The 18629-nt window shown below is 37.8% G+C and overlaps 1 protein-coding gene across 1 annotated transcript in view; it reads right to left on the bottom strand.

Moving 5' to 3' along the window:
- Positions 1-2886: 2886 nt before the first annotated feature.
- PDGFC (platelet derived growth factor C) overlaps positions 2887-18629 on the bottom strand; it is a 101246-nt gene continuing 85503 nt past the window's right edge. Inside the window, exons 4-6 of the mRNA XM_053460390.1 lie at positions 5615-5822; positions 3588-3805; positions 2887-3128 (exon numbers count right to left, since the gene is read on the bottom strand). Of these exons, the coding sequence (XP_053316365.1) occupies positions 3012-3128; positions 3588-3805; positions 5615-5822 (543 nt within the window). The 3' untranslated portion in view covers positions 2887-3011. The remainder of the gene's footprint in view (positions 3129-3587; positions 3806-5614; positions 5823-18629) is intronic.

The raw sequence follows: 18629 nt of genomic DNA, 5'->3' as shown, positions 1-18629 counted from the left end.
ATGTCAGATGTTTTTCCCCAGCAGAGGCTACGTTCATGTGATTGGTTTTGCCTATTACTGCTTTTTAGATTTGTTCCTGGGTACCTTATTATGTGGTCCTCAATTAAACTGCAGGGATCATGGAGGAGGAGTAGATATTATTTTGGAGTAAATTAATTGGACCAGAGTTCAAAGTCAACAAAGTTATTTGAACGTTTGTGTCTCATAATGGCTGGTTAGCTGTTAATCAAGAGAATTAGGAGTGTGAGATTTTTAACCTCTTGAGAGTACATATCAATTATATTGGCTGTGACATTTGGTACTTGGAGGTCAGGGACAGCAGGAGAGGGCCCTTAACGTGTAGAGGGGCCTGTATGTTTAAGGTGGTCTGATAGACTTCCAAAGAGTAATGAGTCTAGCAATCAAGTTACTTCCTTGTTTTGTAATGTAACAAGGTGTATTGGTAATTTGCGAATAGTGATATTCTGCGGGACACCTTATAATAGTAATGGTAAATTCTGATTAGAGGGACTTTCCTCCCATGGAAAGTTGTGGATACTTATTCACAAAGGCGAAGCACTCATAAGACTTGACTTCCACAAAAAACCTTTTTTCAAATATATTATTTGAAATGAATATTTTTCATTGAAGTAAATTCCTACAAGCACCTCACTTTTGTGTATTTAAACAGTTTGGGAGCAGCATTGAGGCAAATTACACCATTGTAAACAGTGAGTGCAAGACATATGGACTTATATAAAATAGGTCTTTTTAGGTATTTCTATTTTTAAAAAGGACCAATGTTTCCACTTTCCAAGCTGCTTCATGCTATATTCAAAAATAATTTTCTGCTAGTGTCTGGACAAGGATTGAACCTAGCCTGATCTGTCCATGACCTTATCAAGCTAGCCTACTAAACAGGCCACTGTGTCTTATTACAGGACAGAGCTTTGCATCCTATCACGATCCACATAGGAACATTCATTGGCAAAAATATTCTACAAAACAATATATTTTATATTTGTTGAATTGTATAATATCCCACTCTAAAATTTCCAGATTTCCAGAATTCCCTACAATCCACAGTGCCATCAAAATAAATATGGTTTCATTTATCAAAGCATCATATTGTTCAAAATGGGAAAGAGCAGCTGAAATTAAAAAATGGTTTATGATATATTACATGACAGATTGTTCCTTATGGCGAAATCTTGAACTTGGTTCTCCAAGGAAATTCCCATTCAATGAACAACCTAAATATGCACAATTACAGAATGTGGATTAAAGAAACTTTAAAAAAAAACACCACACTATATTGATAAAATATTTTATTATTAACAGAAATACTGCTAAGCATAAACCAACATTGCTAAACTACTGTATTTACAATTATTTAAAATACATCAAATACTGAGTTGTATGTAACACCTTATGATGCATTCAGTTCACCATTCAAAGGTTTTTCCTAGCAGAGCTGACTTTCTACTTGTAACTCAATATGGAACAATTAGATGTGGTTACAAACCACAGCAAAAATGGATCAACCATTGCAAAACACCAGCTTTCATCTTTAGGGGTTCATAAACTGCCCTTTAAAAAAGCGGCATCAATATTTATTGCTAAACTGTAAGCCCTACATCAAATATTTTTCATGAGTCTCTTTTAAAAGGGAGATTAAGACTGTGTATACTATTTATTTCTGCAGTTATACAAATGTGAAATCTAGTATAACAGAAAAAGGACAATGGGCGAAAAATGTTTAGGGAAGCACAACATCAGTACAAATAGAAGTAAGAAAAACATTTACATGTGATCAAAAAGTATCAATGTGACTATTGCTATTATCAAGCTAATAAAACATTTACAAATGATTTTTTTCTCCACGTACTCCGTAAATCATACATAATACAGAATGATTTATAGTTGTGGTGATTGGGTGGGATTAAATAAGATCTTACACATTATACCATACCTGATATTATGGAAACGTATGTTTGTGTATTATGTTTTCAAAAGACAACTGAGTAATATGAAGCACTAACCCAAATCAGATGTATTTATATTTTAGAAAATGATCACATTCTTCCTTAAAAAAAAAACTCAAATTAAGTTAAAAGTACAATTTTAAGTGTATTTTTCATAGCAGCTTGATACCAATATATTCCTCTGCCATTTTACTAAAATTTAAACAAACCCAGATTTTAGCACCATATACAAATAAACAACTTTTTTTCGATCATTATTTTACTGGGTTTTGCAACACAAGATATAATAATAAAGAACAGTTCTTTTATGCTGAAAAAAAAACTACATTAAATACACTATTTAAAAAAGATACATTGCACGCAATAAGAAAAAAAAAACAGATAAGTCAAAAGTATATAAAATGTACAAAAGTAACAAAAAAAAAATGAAGAAACCACTAGCGGGTAAAGACGAGTGTATGCATTTATGTTGTAGTTCGTTACCATGTTGGTCCCAATACATTGCTTAGGATTGTGGTAGGTCAAGTCATATGACACTTCAAAGTGAAAAACCACACATTTTTCTTATGTTAACTCATAATGTTGCTACGTGGTAATTCACACCACAACAGCATACATATAGGCTTAAGATCATGCAAAGATGTTTCATGTGTTTTTTATACCTGACATCAATTAAGTTTCTAACATGCCTTTATATTGAAGGATACAGCTCTTAAAAGAATCCGTCCGGCCATTCCAATGAATGATTGACACTGTTCCATAGAAACAAAAGGCATTATTCGTGTATGACAAAAATAAAGGCCAACTTGACATTGTCCATTTATGTACGTGGTGTCTGGGCTTCAAACCCATACGACTTTAATACAAAACCCAAGGGGAAGGGTCACAAAGTAGTGTTCTCTTAACATGGCATCACGTTGCTGTAGATCTCCAGGGCTGGCAGCTGAAGAGAGACTTCCTTGTTTACAGTGTAAAAATCTGCTATTCCCAAAAGAAACAGCAGTAACGTGTATGTGCTTCTATAAATGAAGGCTCCCAGCTATCAAATTATCCTCCCGTGTTACCCGAGCACAGACATGCACACTCTTCATGGTGTTCCAAAGGCACATCTGTCAAAGATTTCTGCAGTCCTCTCATTCCACTCCTTTGTTTAACTTGAAGTACCTAAAATTTGAGGTAATAAACTAAATGTCATTGTTTTCTAATGAATCATTATGTAAAAAGGCAAAAATAGATACAATTATGATTTTTGGGCTAGGTGGAGCTTCTTATATGGGTGCAAACTACTCATGGTGGTGACCTGGAGACCTGGGGTCTCTAGGAGAACCCAGAGATTTCCCAGCTATCCTTATAGCCTTGCCACAGCAGTCTGGTGTATAATTATCCTCCTACATAGGTAACCTCTACTACATTAACTCCTTAATTCATTTGCAGTAAAAGAAGTATAAGAATAACATTTTAAATGTGGTATTATCATCATATCAAATCAACCAAAAGAGTGGTCCAATAAACAGCTACACTCCATTGGCGATTGTTTTTTTTACTTCAGGAAAGCATGCAGGCTAAATAAAACTAGTGACAGATATAAATTATGCAATGATTGTGTCACAAAAGATGAAATACCTCGTGATATTTTTTGGTGACTTTGGTAGGGATGCACTGGCAATCATTGCAATGATGAGCGCAACATGCACAGTTTCCTCCACATCTCTTCACCAGTAGACAACTTGGCCAGAAAATGGCATCTGTTCGCTTAAGTTCCTCTCTTAATGAGACTGAAAAGTTCCGTGGTGTACAGCTATATAGTCTCACTTCTTCTTTTAAAAGACTCAAATCCATCACTGTAAAGACAAAAATGTATATGTTTAATTCTCCATGAAGAAATTCCAAGGGTGGGTGATACCTTCTTTAATCTCCACAAGATGCATGCTATTGGTTTTTATATGACTTTGCGAGATGTGTCCAACTGCATGATCTTTTTCAAAAGATCATATCATGTTACAATTTTCCCCTTTCAAACATTGTCTATTACATGATTAAATAAAATTAAATGTCTTCCTTTTTCCTTTTCCTAATATCTCAATATCCAATATACATGCCTATTGTAATGATCTCCACTATCATTTGAGATCATTTTTTGTCTGAAAATAAATACTTCTCTTAAGAATTGAGAATTCATTATTGTGTTTGTGTATACAATTAGAAACATTTGTTATTTTTTCACATTTTTCTTATTTTGTATGAAATTATTTAATACGGCTTATCATAGTTGGACCAAGGGATATATAGATGACATCTCAGTTAATGCAAGCATGCAAACATTCTTAAATCTTCAGATTGGAACCCACAAGCCTTTTTCAATATATTCCTTTCTTTGTTTTAAACATGCTAGTACTTCAAGAAATGTATCTTTATTCAAAATGTGTCAAGTCAAATCTAGGGTAAAGGGGATTTATAACTGATGTTTCACGATGTCAAAACATCAATAAAAAAATCAGATATCCACAAGAATGCATAGATATGTAGAGTTATTAACAAAAATCATTACTGTATGTATTTTTTTGGATATATATTGCTTTTTAAGTGCTGATTTTCCTCCATCCATTTTATGTTGAGGTCTGATTTTAGTTTAGTTTAACTGGGTATTAGTTAAGAAATGTTAAGAGTGTTATATACCAACTTTAATAGTTTATAATTAAGTGCAGCGTTCATTACAGTATTATTGAATGGCCAAAGCCTTCCAAGGAATATTTTAAATCCATTTATGACAAGGGTATTTCCCACCCACAAAACAGAAGATTTTGTGCTGCTTTTACCAAAATCCACACACACATTGTATATTTTGTTTCATGGTCAAACAGTTTTTCATGTTAATAGATTTACTATACAGTATAGTCCATCACAAAATAGTTATATAATATTATAAAATATTATATATGAAAACCATTTCTAGTATTTAATTTATACTCAACCAAAGCTTTTTTGACTAGAGAGCCCTTTGAGAATTTCAACATCTTTTGTAAACAGTCGATACCCCTTATTGTGGCACCCCTGTTTTTGTGTGTATTTACTTATTTTAAATTGCATAGTATCTATTTTAATTATATTTACTATTTTTGAAATATTTTTCTTTATTTTGATCCACACTAGAATCAGCGTGATTGTGATCATTTGGAAGGGGTCTTTATGGAGTCTCTATTATGACATAATAACAAACCACTGGCATTCCTTCAAAGAAGAAACGGTCAACAAAAATATCATTAAAATCATGCAACAGTTCTTTTATTAGGATCCGCAGTCCTGTAGTAAAAATTATATTTTGTCGGATTTTAAACAAAAAAACAGTAATGAACATACCAGCCGAGGGAAAGAGAACCTGCTTAAAGCGTTTCGCACCACCTGCTTCTAGAATAAGTAGGATATACCATTACACCCTAAGTGTTTTTTGGGCCATATCCCTTAGGAGGTAATAGGACTTTGCAATGTAGCAAACCTTGTTAAACTTGCCTTGCTCATAATCTTTTAGGCAATGCTTCGTTATCGTGTGACACATGTCGGGCAATAATAGAAAATGATGTTTAATGTGTAACATCTGCTAATGCTGATTTGCGTGTCATGTCTATATGAAACCACGTCTGTATTATACATACCTCTGGATTTTCTTCCATGGATAAAAGACTTCCCAAGTAATTGCCAAGATGGTCTATATAGTTCTTCTATGTCTAAATGCCATCTCTCTGGTTCAAGGAATCGTATGACTTCTTCCACAGTTTCAAAACGAGCAACAGTTTCACTTAGTAGATCAAATGGTAGTGCCAATGGTGGAGCAACGGTTGGACTTGCAGGTTCTGCTTGTTGCTGAGGAAAGAATATACTGTTAGAAGACTTCTAACATCACCATAACACCATACCGGTACCATTACCATCTTGTAGGTTTACAGTTAAAATGAATTAGGTCTCTCTTTTAGAAGTAAAAATTCCATATTACTTATAATGATGGGAATTCAGGGTATGTATTAAGTAAGACAGTCAAATCTGGGGATTTTTCAAAAAGCATGCATCAGACCCTAGTAAAATAATATAAGACTTATTCAGCTTATATCAGATTTATGCATTTGGCTTGTATTGTCCAACCAATTATTATGTATGGAAAAATCTATTTTTGTGCCTTTTTTAGTTATAAAAATAAATAAATACCATACATGATTAGAAAATGCAATCGCCATATAGACACACACACTAACACATACATTTATTTATACATATATGTACCTATTGCTTGCATCTCTGGAATAGAAACCGTAAATAAAGTTTGTTCATACTGTCTCATTAGGATGAGGTAGGGATGTATTGTCCATCCAAATGCATACACTATATAAACAGGGCTCGACAACCATGTTTGGACTGGCAATTCGGCACACTGAGCAAATACCCCTTGGGTGGGCACTCTTTGTACCCCCCTGCTCATTTGGTAAGTCAATGCTTTAGTATGAGGGTGCACTCTGGATACACCTGACTGCATGCAGCAATAGTGTCGCTGATCACACAGGTGAAAGCATCGAAATCTTTTCATTTTGTTCACGGATTAACTTGATCTGATGTACACTAAAGGCATACAGGTGTTTGATGTAAATATATTTGTAGCTATACTATTGCTAGAAATTCGACTCTAAAGGTCGGTTAGTATACCTTGTCATGTTAGCCTGGAAGGTATACTTTTAACGCAACACAGTGACTTCAAACTTTATCATAACATCGTACACCTCATGGCAACCATTAGCACAACATTAAAATATTATGATTGGTAAAATCAATCACAAGAAGAATTCACATCTAACATGCACAGGATACCTCACAAACTTGTTTTGTTAAGTTAAAATCGCTATTTCTGATGTGTCTCTTTCTGTTAGCGTTAACACGCTTAAAAATGTTGAATGAAGCACACCAAGTGCAGCGGCACGCAATGTCCATCACAATGTTTCCATGTCGTGATTTGCTGTGAAAACAATACAATTCTTTGAAACAGATACACTTGGAATCTTTCCAGGGGGTGTAGTCAGGTCACGATGAGGAACACGACTTTCACTACTGGGTTTTTCATCTCATGCTGGGTTATGTGTAGTAGGCCTCGCTGGCTTGCCAAACAAATGTCTGGAAGAGTATTTTGTTTTACATTGCTTTTTTATTGGGTTCGTAAGATGGAGAGCAAAGCTGTGTAAGAAACGGGCCATTGTGAACAAAATTCCACTCAATTGTACACTCCACAGTGTTTGTCAAAAGGTATTTCACACTGAGACACAAATCTATTCATTCCTTTCCAAAGCAGTGAGGACATCTTGACAGTATACTCTGCAAAGCATCCAGCACCGTTATATTTCATTGTAAGAGACGTTTTCATCATTATTCATAGACTGGACACATTTCTCAGTTTGTCTGTGTGTTAATTTAAATCTTTTCATTATTTGCAGTGTCAGCAGAGAGGAAGAAGGAAGCAGCCATGGTAAAGTTTTGTACCCGCAAACAATTAATTATACCATAGCCTTATTTCCATTTTTGTAATTGTAAAAAAGTGAACCATGCACTACTGGCGATTGTTCCTGAACTACTTCTCCCATCACATCTGGCCACTCTCAAAAGCCTGCAGAACATCACAAAAGGGAAGAGGAAACATTTGTCGACTGAATAACAACACTGCTGCTATCCTAAAGCATGCAAACATTGTCCTGCAAGCCTACAATCTTTATCACCTGTTTTATTTTCTCATATTTTAAACATTCCATTTCAAACTACGCATTCCTTTAGTCATTTTGTTAACTTTTCTTCTCTTTTTTTCTTTCTCTGTGTTTCTCCATTTCTTTATTTTTTTCTTTCTTTTTTTTCTCTCTTTTTTTCTTACTTTCTCTGTCTTTCTAAGGAAAATATTTCCAGGTTTCCCAGTCACTAGCCGAGACTCAGCATACGGTATAACCAAAACGAAAACTGCTTTATTTTGGACACACATGGCTGGATATAGCCAGCAAAGCGCACATTACCATACAACAAGATATTAGGATACAAACCGCCCCCCATAATCTGCCTCCCAGAGACAACAGGGGCAGTAAAGGGATTAACAATACAATGGGGTCCCAACATCCACTATCTATTACTGGCCCAAATCAGTTCCAGGGATGGCCGGGGTAATTGTCTGTAGTGGTGGTACTGGGGGGGGGGACTGACTTTTACAACATAGTAGTGCACTATGGGGTGGGGGGGTCTGACATTAAACTAAAACAATGGCGGTCACTCCCTGGTTGCATATCATGGCTGTCTGCCAGAGATAATCCCCTCAGCAAGGGATGTGATGATATGCTTCTGGGGGTCTTTACAAAGCCAGGGCCCATAGTTGGTAGGGAGGAGGCTGGCTGTCAGGCCTCTCCCGTGGCCCCAGTGATGGAGGGTTCCGTCTGCTCTTCTAAGCTGGCACCTTTTCAAGTGTTTATTACCTAAGAAACAGAGGTGTGATTTTTTTTGTCTTGAGTTCTGTGTTGGGCAGTTTAGTTTCTTTGATATATCACAAAGATGGGTAATTGCTTTGGAAGACAATACTTGGTAATGATCTAGATTTTGAAATTGGGGAGATTAGTCCTAAAATGACATATACATTTTTGTTAACATGAAAAACTATATATGGTGTAGTCTGTATTTTCCAATGGTAACAATGAGACTGGAAACAAAATACTCTTAAGGCCATTTGAACAAGAGTTCAAGACATTAAAATAGTTTCCATGCCAGAGAATAAGAACCCTTGTCTGATGTGGGGATTCCACGTTTACCAGGAGAAACATGAGATTCTGGCACCAAACCAGTAACCCATTTTTGTACTTTTATTGGCAACAATTTCAAGTTAAAAGTAGCAAAGATATAGTTTACATTTTCATAAAAACACAAGATTTATTAGGTTTTGATTTATTTGGTTCTGAAGTCTGGTATACAATGATTCATAATTGCTAGATGCTATCTTCTCAGATAAAGGCTGTGGAACCTAACTACTGTATCCAAATTTTCAAATATTTAGCAGACAAACCTAATTGACCCAGAATGTAACATTTTCCAGCTTTCACAATAGCTTCAGTGTTATTACAAAAGATCTTAAGGGTAAGGTATGTCTTTTTGCAACAAGGTAGACATTCCTGGTGGAACAAGCCAAATGGCAAGTCAATTAAATGAAATAAGAGGAATGGTCCAGAGTGTGGCAACTGCAGTTTAATGTTGATACACTTAAAATAATGCACATGGGATGGTTATGTCAGTGACAATGGAAGAGAGGGACTTAGGAGAAATTATTTCTGAGGAATTACAAGTAATGCATTTAAGAGTTGCAAAAAAGCAAGCAGACTTCTGAGTTGTATAGCTAGAGGCATTAGTAGCAGGAAGAGGTAGGTGGTTCTGACAGATCTCTGGTCAGGTTTCACCAAGAGTATTGTACACATTTCATGAAACCCCATCTCCAGAAGCATATTGACACACTGGAGAGAGTTCAGAGGTGGGCTACCAACACGGTGAATGTTTTGCAGGATAAAAAATATCAGGAAAGACTAAGGGAACTCCACATGTATAGCTTGGAGGAATCAAGAGAAACAGGAGCTATGAGAGAAGCACTTAGCTACACTGGATTTGACAAAGTACGTGAGGGAATGTTATTTCAAAGGAGGAGGAATGTAAGAACAAAAGGTCAAAGTATGAAACTAGAAGGTCAGAAGTTTAGATGTATGTAAGAAAGTTTTACTTTACAGAGATGGTATAAGATAAATGGAACAGCCTCCCATCAGAAGTGGTAGATGCTAATACAGAAATTGAATTCAAACATGCATGGCATAGGCACAAAGCTATCCTGAAGTTTAGACAAGACCAAGGATTAAGACCTGAGTATTACATCGGGGGAAATGGGCAGACTGGATGTGGCGAATAGTTCTTATTTACCGTCAACAAGTTAGAGGTTAAAACTGCAGATGTAATGTACTTAGTAACAACCCTATATGTAATGTACTTAGTAACAACCCTATAGAACATGAAATTCTGAGATAGATCTCTAGTGTAACCTCTTCCTTGTCATTTAGGCACTTTGCATTGTTCTACCTACAGAAAAAAGAACACAGTTAGGGAAAATTATTTAAAGTTAAGTTCCAAATTAATTGTAGTTGAATGTATTTTTTTTCTGCCTTTTTCTATTGGTTTCTTATGCTATCATCTCTTTTAATGATGTCTGTGCCTCTTTTTATGTGTTTTACAAGTCCCCCCCACTCTTCAATCCTCTTTTTGTCTTATCTTGTTCTGCTGACTTTTTGCAGTCTCTTTTGCCGTTGCTTTCTCTTTTTCTTTCTCTTTATACTTGGATGAGAATACGGCAGAAAAAAAGAAGACAGCAAAAGAGGAAAGGGAGAGGTAGAAATACACGGAATAAATGAGGAAGAGGATTTGAATGCAAGAAAAAACGAGAGGACACAAAAATAAATTGTACAAGAATCAGAGACAAGGGAAGGGAGATCAAAGGGAAAAGAGACAGCAAGAACTAACCAGAAGAGACACTAAAAGGTGAGAAAGAAGTTATAAAAGCAAGGGAGGAGAGTTTATAAAACATGAAAAAGCTTTAAATTGCCAAGTTTCAAGCAGGAGCAGAATGGGGTCACCAAGAAAGACAGTAGCATTATTATTCCCAAGTTAGGAGGCGGGGTTGAGCATTGTTAGGAACAAAAAGCTAGAGGCACCTACACCAAAAGAGACAGGTGTAAGATGAGTAAATTACAAAGTCCCACCGCGTAGCAGAAAAATAGAATATCCAGGACAAGTGGCGCCATTGACAGGGGAGGTAGAGACCTGACAGCCTGAGTATGTAAGTGTATGAGCAATACCCACCTTCATGTTCCCCACAATCAACTGAAGCCCAAGCAAACCTGCATACTTTGCTACAAGGTATACAGAGTGGCCCAAGAGATCTCCTTTATTATCTGTTATTGTTTTCTGTATTGTTATTATCATTTTCCTGTTTCTGTGCCTGAATTGTCTATTACCCTGTTTCTGTCTATCTATGCTTTATGGCCTAGGAATGCCCTTACTGGGAGTTGCAGCATTTTTCCACTGATTGTTTTATTTGTTTTTATTTGGTAAAATTTATGTCATGCCTGTCACTACTTAAGTGTGTTATATTTTACTTTCTATCTTTCTGCTCCACTAACCCCTTATCTCCTATATGTGCCCTCTTACTGCCCCCGTCCACTTTAACACTATTTAGCACTCTCTATTACAGCCCTCACAACCTGCAATACCCACCTTCATGTTCCCCACAATCAACTGTTTTTTTGCCCGCCCTCCCTGCCCCTCTCCCACCCGCCCCAGTGGTGTTCTAATATATAGACAGTTAAGTACCAGCTCTATTGGAACACGCCAGTAGAGGGCACCAAACTGTAGATCCCTTTACTACCCACTACTCCCCATTAAAGCATTCCAGATCCTATCCCTCCCCATCTCTCTGCCATCAAAGTTATCCCAGTACCTCTACACTAAACCTTTATATGTGAAACCTACCTATATTTGCTCTACTACTCCTGTCCCCCACATAGTCTTCCCTATTCCTATCACTCTAAACCAGCAAACTCAATCAACATGCGCAACCTAACCAATCTTATTCCTATCATCTCCAACCATAAGCTACCTCCCGTCTTTAACTGTGCCCTATGGAATGCCCGCTCGGTATGCAACAAACTTGCTTGTATACATGACCTTTTTCTATCCCATGCTTTTAACCTCCTAGCTCTTACTGAAACCTGGATCCCCTCCCATGACACTACTGCTTCTGCTGCACTCTCCTTCGGAGGACTACACTTCAGCCACACTCCTAGGCCTGATGGCAGAAAGGGTGGTGGTGTAGGCATCCTTCTCTCACCTCACTGCACCTTCCAGAATATACCAAGCCCTCCCTCTCATTCGGTTCCTTTGAAGCTCACACAATCCGTCTTTTCTCTCCACTCTCTCTTCAAATTGCTGTCATATATCGCCCTCCAGGTCCTACCTCGCAGTTCTTTGACCACTTTTCTGCCTGGCTCCCTTTCTTCCTCTCTCCTAATATCCCCTGTCTCATTCTGGGTGACTTTAACATTCCTCTAGATATATCTAACAACTCTGCTAGCTCCAAACTCCTCTCCCTGACATCCTCCTCTGGTCTCTCTCAATGGACTAATTCCCCTACACACACTGAGGGACACTCACTTGATCTGGTTTTCTCAAGATCATGCTCGCTTTCAGACTTCTCCATCTACCCGTTCCCTCTGTCTGACCACCACCTTCTATCCTTTTCTCCAGTGCTAACCCCTAACAAGACAAACTTACAGCGCTCACCTCATACTTGTAGGCCATTACCAGACAATACCATTACCCAACTGTCAGCCTCACTTGAACCTCTCTTACCTTCCATGTTAACCCTTTCCTGCCCAGACACAGCAGCCTCTTTTTATAATAACACACTTGCTTCATCCCTCGACACCATAGCTCCAATTACTACAAGTTACCCCCGACAATTTTAACGCCAACCATGGCATACCAAAACCACACGGTTTCTTCAGAAGTGCTGCCGCACGGCTGAGCGTTACTTCAGAAAATCCAAATCCAATGAAGACTTTACTCACTATAAATTCATGCTCCACACCTACAACTCTGCCCTCTCTCTCACCAAACAGCTCTACTTCTCCACTCTCATATCCTCTCTTTCTTCCAACCCACGACGCCTTTTTTCTACTTTCAACTCCCTTCTCTGTCCCTCCACACCCACACCACAAACCTCTCTCACTGCCCAAGATCTTGCTACCCACTTCAAAGAGAAGATCGAGACTATTAGAAAAGACCTCTCTTCCTTACAACTCCCTCCTACACCACTCAACACCACTCTCTCCACTCTTACTATACTAACTGCCTTTTCCCCTACAACCGAAGAAGAGATAGCCACTCTTCTTTCTTCCTCTCACCCAACAACCTGTCCCCTCGACCCCATCCCTTCACACCTCACAAAGTCTCTATGTCCATCCCTTGGTCCATCACTTACCCACCTATTTAATCTTTCTCTATCATCTGGAACTGAACCATCTGCCTTCAAGCATGCGCTAATCACACCCATTCTAAAGAATCCTTCCTCAGATCCCGTCTGTTTGACTAACTACCGCCCTATCTCTCTGCTTCCTTTTACCTCTAAGCTCCTTGAACGGATTGTGTACAATCGCCTCACTAACTTCCTCTCCTCTAATTCCCTCCTTGACCCTCTACAGTCTGGTTTCAAACCCCTTCACTCTACGGAAACAGCTCTAACAAAAGTCTCCAATGACTTGCTCTCTGCCAAAGCAAAAGGTCACTACTCTATTCTAATTCTACTGGATCTCTCTGCTGCTTTCGATACTGTTGATCACCACCTTCTTCTAGACTCACTTGCTTCTATAGGCATTCGAGATACAGCTCTCTCCTGGATCTCCTCATATCTGTCTAACCGTTCCTTCTCTGTCAACTTCTCTGGCAAGACATCATCACCCCTTCCACTTTCGGTTGGTGTCCCCCAAGGTTCAGTCCTTGGCCCTCTGCTGTTCTCTCTTTATACTTCCTCTCTAGGCAAACTAATCAACTCATTTAGCCTCCAGTATCACCTATATGCAGATGATACCCAAATCTACCTGTCTTCTCCTGATCTCTCTCCATCTCTCCTGTCCCGTATTACCAATTGCTTGTCTGCTATTTCTTCATGGATGTCACAACACTACCTGAAACTTAATCTTTCTAAAACTGAACTCATTATCTTCCCTCCCTCCATCTCCACTCCACTACCTGAATTCTCTATCACCATTAACAACACAACTATCTCTCCTACTAACCAGACCCGATGCCTTGGGGTCATCCTTGACTCAAACCTCTCCTTCATCCCTCACATTCAGTCACTCGCCAGATCCTGCCGCTTGCACCTAAAAAACATCTCTCGTATCCGCCCATTCCTCACCCAAGAATCCACAAAAACCCTGGTTCATTCCCTTATCATTTCCCGTCTTGACTACTGCAACACTCTTCTGGTTGGCACTCCACTGTCTCGACTCTCTCCTCTACAGTCTATCCTAAATGCCGCTGCTAGGCTCATCTTCCTTGCACGTCGCTCCTCTTCTGCTTCCCCCCTCTGTGAATCCCTCCACTGGCTCCCAATTACCTTTAGAATTAAATTTAAGATCCTGGTACTAACATATAAGGCCATCCATAATACTGCTCCTCCGTACATTTCTGACCTCATTAGCAAATACTCTCCTACTCGATCCCTACGTTCCTCCCATGGGCTAAGGCTCTCCTCCTCACTCATCACCTCTTCCTTTTCCCGTCTACAAGATTTCACTCGAGCTGCCCCATATCTCTGGAATCTACTCCCAAGGAACCTTCAGCATTCACCCTCCCTCCCGACATTCAAGAAACATCTAAAAACCCACTTCTTCAGAGAAGCATACCATCTTAGCTGCTAGAACTTCCTTGTCATCGATACAACCACCACACTACCTCTCACCCTTTCTCTGTGCCTTATGTTTGTCACCCCATTTCCCTCTAGATTGTAAGCTTGCGAGCAGGGCTCTCTCCACCAAATGTATCGGTTTGTCTTAGTCTGTCAATTCTTGTCATATCCCTTGAATTTATGTATTGTATTAAGCGCTGCGTAAACTGTTGGCGCAATATAAATAAAGGATAATAATAATAATGTGCATGTTAGTGTTGAGAGCCTGGTTGTGTTGGTGTGAGTGAGTAAGTGGGTGAGTTATTATTATTATTTATGGTTTTATATAGCACCATCTAATTCCTTTGCGCTGTGTTAGAGTGAGTCTATGGATGAGAGTATTTGTGTGAGTGGCCAAGTGTGTCTGCTATTGTAGGTGTCTGTGTGTGTCTGCAAATGTAAGTATGTGTGTGGGTATGTTAGTGTATGTGTCTGTGCAGATGTGTGTTAGTGTGAATGTTAGTGTGTGTGTCTGTGCAGATGTGTGTTAGGTTGAATGTTAGTGTGTGTGTCTGTGTACATGTGCGTTATTGTTGAGTGCATGTTAGTGGCAGTGTCTGTGTGCATGTGAGTTATTCTGTCTGCGCAAGGTGGCATACTGGGGCTTGAGCGGCCTTGATAAAGATTGCTGAAAGATCAAATATATACATACATTTTTTTTATGGTAAGCTAACCATTTAATGGCTTAGGATAATAGGGCGTAATGTACATTGAAGCTATTAAAAGAACCAGATCCCTACCCTGGTTATCTTATGATCCCATTCCAAGTCTTCATCCTTTTTTCTAATTAATTTATTTTTATAGGATTTCCCCCAATGTCTTGAAAATAATTAAAGCTGATTTGCAACATAGTCAATAATGTGTGGAACAAATATGACATCACTGTTGTATTTCATGTGGCATTCAGTCAAATTATGCCTGCCTCTAATGCATTCATAGAACATTATTCACATTTATTAGGTAAAATATTCACCATTTGTATGACATTTTATGGATGAAACACTCTCTTCACTATCTTCAGCGCTTGATTGGCAATATAAAAAAATACAAACAAGTTGTCCAACACCATCTAATATTACTTGGCCAACTCTGTACAGTATCTTCTAAAAGAAAAAATATAATTTGTTTTGAAATAAGACTGAAGTCTTAAATTTAATAATTTTAAGCTATTTGTTACTTGATAGTATTCCAGGGGCAGCCATTTTTCTGTTTCATATCTTAGCAACAGCTGCAAAATATTATGGAATGAATACTCTACAAGAGATTTATTCCTTAACTCCATTGGCCAAATTCAGATAAATTTGACAAGTGACCTTCACTTCAAACCCATCGTAGAGATTAAAAAATGCCAGACTGCATTTCTATACAAAAATCCTATAAAACCTACCAAACAGAACAAAATCAGGGTTCCTAGGTATAGTCTATAAAGTATATAAAATTTCACTGAAGCCATGTCAAACCATTTGCGTTTTAAAACATTTAAGGAGCAAGCAAGGCATGCAGACATGCCCTGGGACAATTCAGACACCTTTTTTTTTTACTTTGGAAACCACCACCGAAAGCTATTTTTGTAGTTTAAATAAATTGGAAATAATAAATAGAACATTATCAGAAAGTAAGTGAAAGGGTAGAATTGCATGCATTGCATTTATTCTGACCAGTTTTTTTTCTGTTACAGGAGATAAGAAATTCCATATTTTGGCCGGACGTCATCTCTAGAGAATTTGAGTTAAAGGGGCTGTCTCACAACAATTTTATAATTGCATAAAAAAGCTTTTTTTTGTGCTGATATGGCAACAAAGCTTTTCATCCTGGCAATGTCCTGTCTTTGTGTTACAGCTAAGCATTCCATGAAAGAGATAGAAACTGGGGTATTTTAAGGATTATTTAGTGTCAATACGATGTCAACTTTAATTAAATGTTTTAAATTAACAACTAGGCTTCATTCATTGTACACTGATTATACATATAAGATAAATTAGCTACAGTTACCTAAAATGTATTTAATAGCATTGGTACAATGATCACTATCAGTTTGCAAACCATCATAAGGAATACGTTTAAATAAAAATATATTATGTGTAAAGATGCAATCATTTTAATATGATGCCTGCACTTGTTTGTAATCTGCAATTAATTTTTTTTTTATTTAATCTTTATTCAGTATCGGATAGACCCCTCGGTAATCTCCTAATGTCTTGGAGCTATGTATTGAACATTCTACTGAAACCTCAGTTCTCCAATTGGTAAGATTATGGTCTTTGAAGCCAATTGATTTATTTTTTTGTTTAACTTGTTGTGCTCTGATAATGGTTAAATTTGGATGCTGCTGCCAAACTAATATAAAGAATGGTGAATTAATTATTCAGCAGCTGAGCAATCATATGACGTTAAGATAAACCATAACTGTGTTAATGAATATTTCCTAATCTCAGTAAGTAGGTATGGGGAGATGGACATTGTGAAATGCTTTTTGTTACTTGCTTCTGGCTGTATTTATTATCATTGGCTTTGTATTTCCATTTTTTTCTCTCCCTGAATTTCCTATTTTGGCTGAGTGATGTTGGCAACTCAATTCCATGGTGAGTACGATACTTTGTTATTTGAGTCACTGATGTGATGAAAACTTGAATGATCCAAGACGCATGATGGAAACAGATTTTCTAATTAGGGGTTAACCACATAAAGTTAACAGATTTCAATATTAGGATTGAAGAATATTTAGACAGCTGGTGAATTATTAAAGTGATATGGGTTATGAAGAATGTATTATACTGGCCAGTTAATATTCTATGTATTAATCTAATTTAAATAAATATATTGTATAATAATGTCTCCACTGATAGGAATCCAAACATGTGCTGCTTAGTTTATCTTTCCAAGTTCTGACACAAATCTAGGAGCTGGAAATATTTTACAGTCTGGCTTCTTTAGTGTTTCCACTATTGGTAGAACAAGTATTGGCTGACTAAGACAACCCGATGTGTTAGGTAATGAGGGCCCTGCTCGCAGAGAGAATGAAGTTATGGAAGAAGAGAGCTGTAGACAGATGTGGCAACAGAGAGAAATATGTGCGGGACCAGGATTAGAAAAAGCGCTACGGTGTATACTACGTAAATTAAATCAAGGTTTCTATTTTACCTGCATCTTATATTAAAGAAGGTAGTTTACATTGCTTAAACATAGTATTTACATATTACAAGGTTAATTTTATACAGTAAAGTAACCAATATAGAAAATCAATACATTGTCAAATCTCCGTTTCTTTAGCTATAATCTACAGCTTCTAAATCTTTCAGCTCAGAATGTCTCTGATGGATACACTGGATGCATATAATTATTACTCACTTAATTTGAATGGATATATAATTCCACGTTATTTAATTTAAACACCTGTGTTCGCTTGTTTTACATGTACTGTATGCTTCCAAAAATAAACAAGTATGCCTATAGGTGCTTTTATTTGTATTAGCATTGCGCAGGTCATAAATCAGACAGATGATGAATGCCAATTATTAATCCTAATAATTTTATAGGCTGGTACAATTGGGGAAACACTCCCTAAACCTATATTGCTATTATCTAACAATAAAGTTAAATTTCACTTCTAATAACACAAACACCTGCTAAAAGACTTCATCTGACGACTGCATGCAAGCTATGTTCTGCAACATCTACGTTACTAAAAATGTTAAAGGTTGGGTGTTATGTTTTATTAATATAGTGATTCCAACCATGAGATTCATAGAAATCTATATATAAAGCACAGCATTCATTATAGATTCCCTCAAATTCACGTAGTATATATACCGTATTGGCTCAAATATAGGCCGCACTTTTTTCCCCCACTTTAAGTCTTTAAAGTGGGGGTGCGGCCTATATTCGGGGTCTAGCGCCCGGGCAGGCAGCGGGGTTAGGATACAGATCCCCCGCAGCGGTGCAGGGGACCTGCATCCTACTCTCGGATGTGCTCAGACAGCCTCCCCTGCCAGCACTTTCCCCGGGGGGGGGGTGCCGGCACGGGAGGTTGTCTAAGTGCATCGTGCGGACGGTCACCGGCTGACCGTCCACACGATGCGTTTTACTTCTGCCCCCAAGACTTACCAGAGAAGACTCTCGGGTGTCCT

The sequence above is a fragment of the Spea bombifrons genome, chromosome 1 (assembly GCF_027358695.1).
Source record: "Spea bombifrons isolate aSpeBom1 chromosome 1, aSpeBom1.2.pri, whole genome shotgun sequence".
Taxonomy (NCBI): Eukaryota; Metazoa; Chordata; class Amphibia; order Anura; family Pelobatidae; genus Spea; species Spea bombifrons.
Note: the sequence above shows the minus strand (reverse complement) of the source record. Positions and strands in the feature narration are given on the sequence as shown.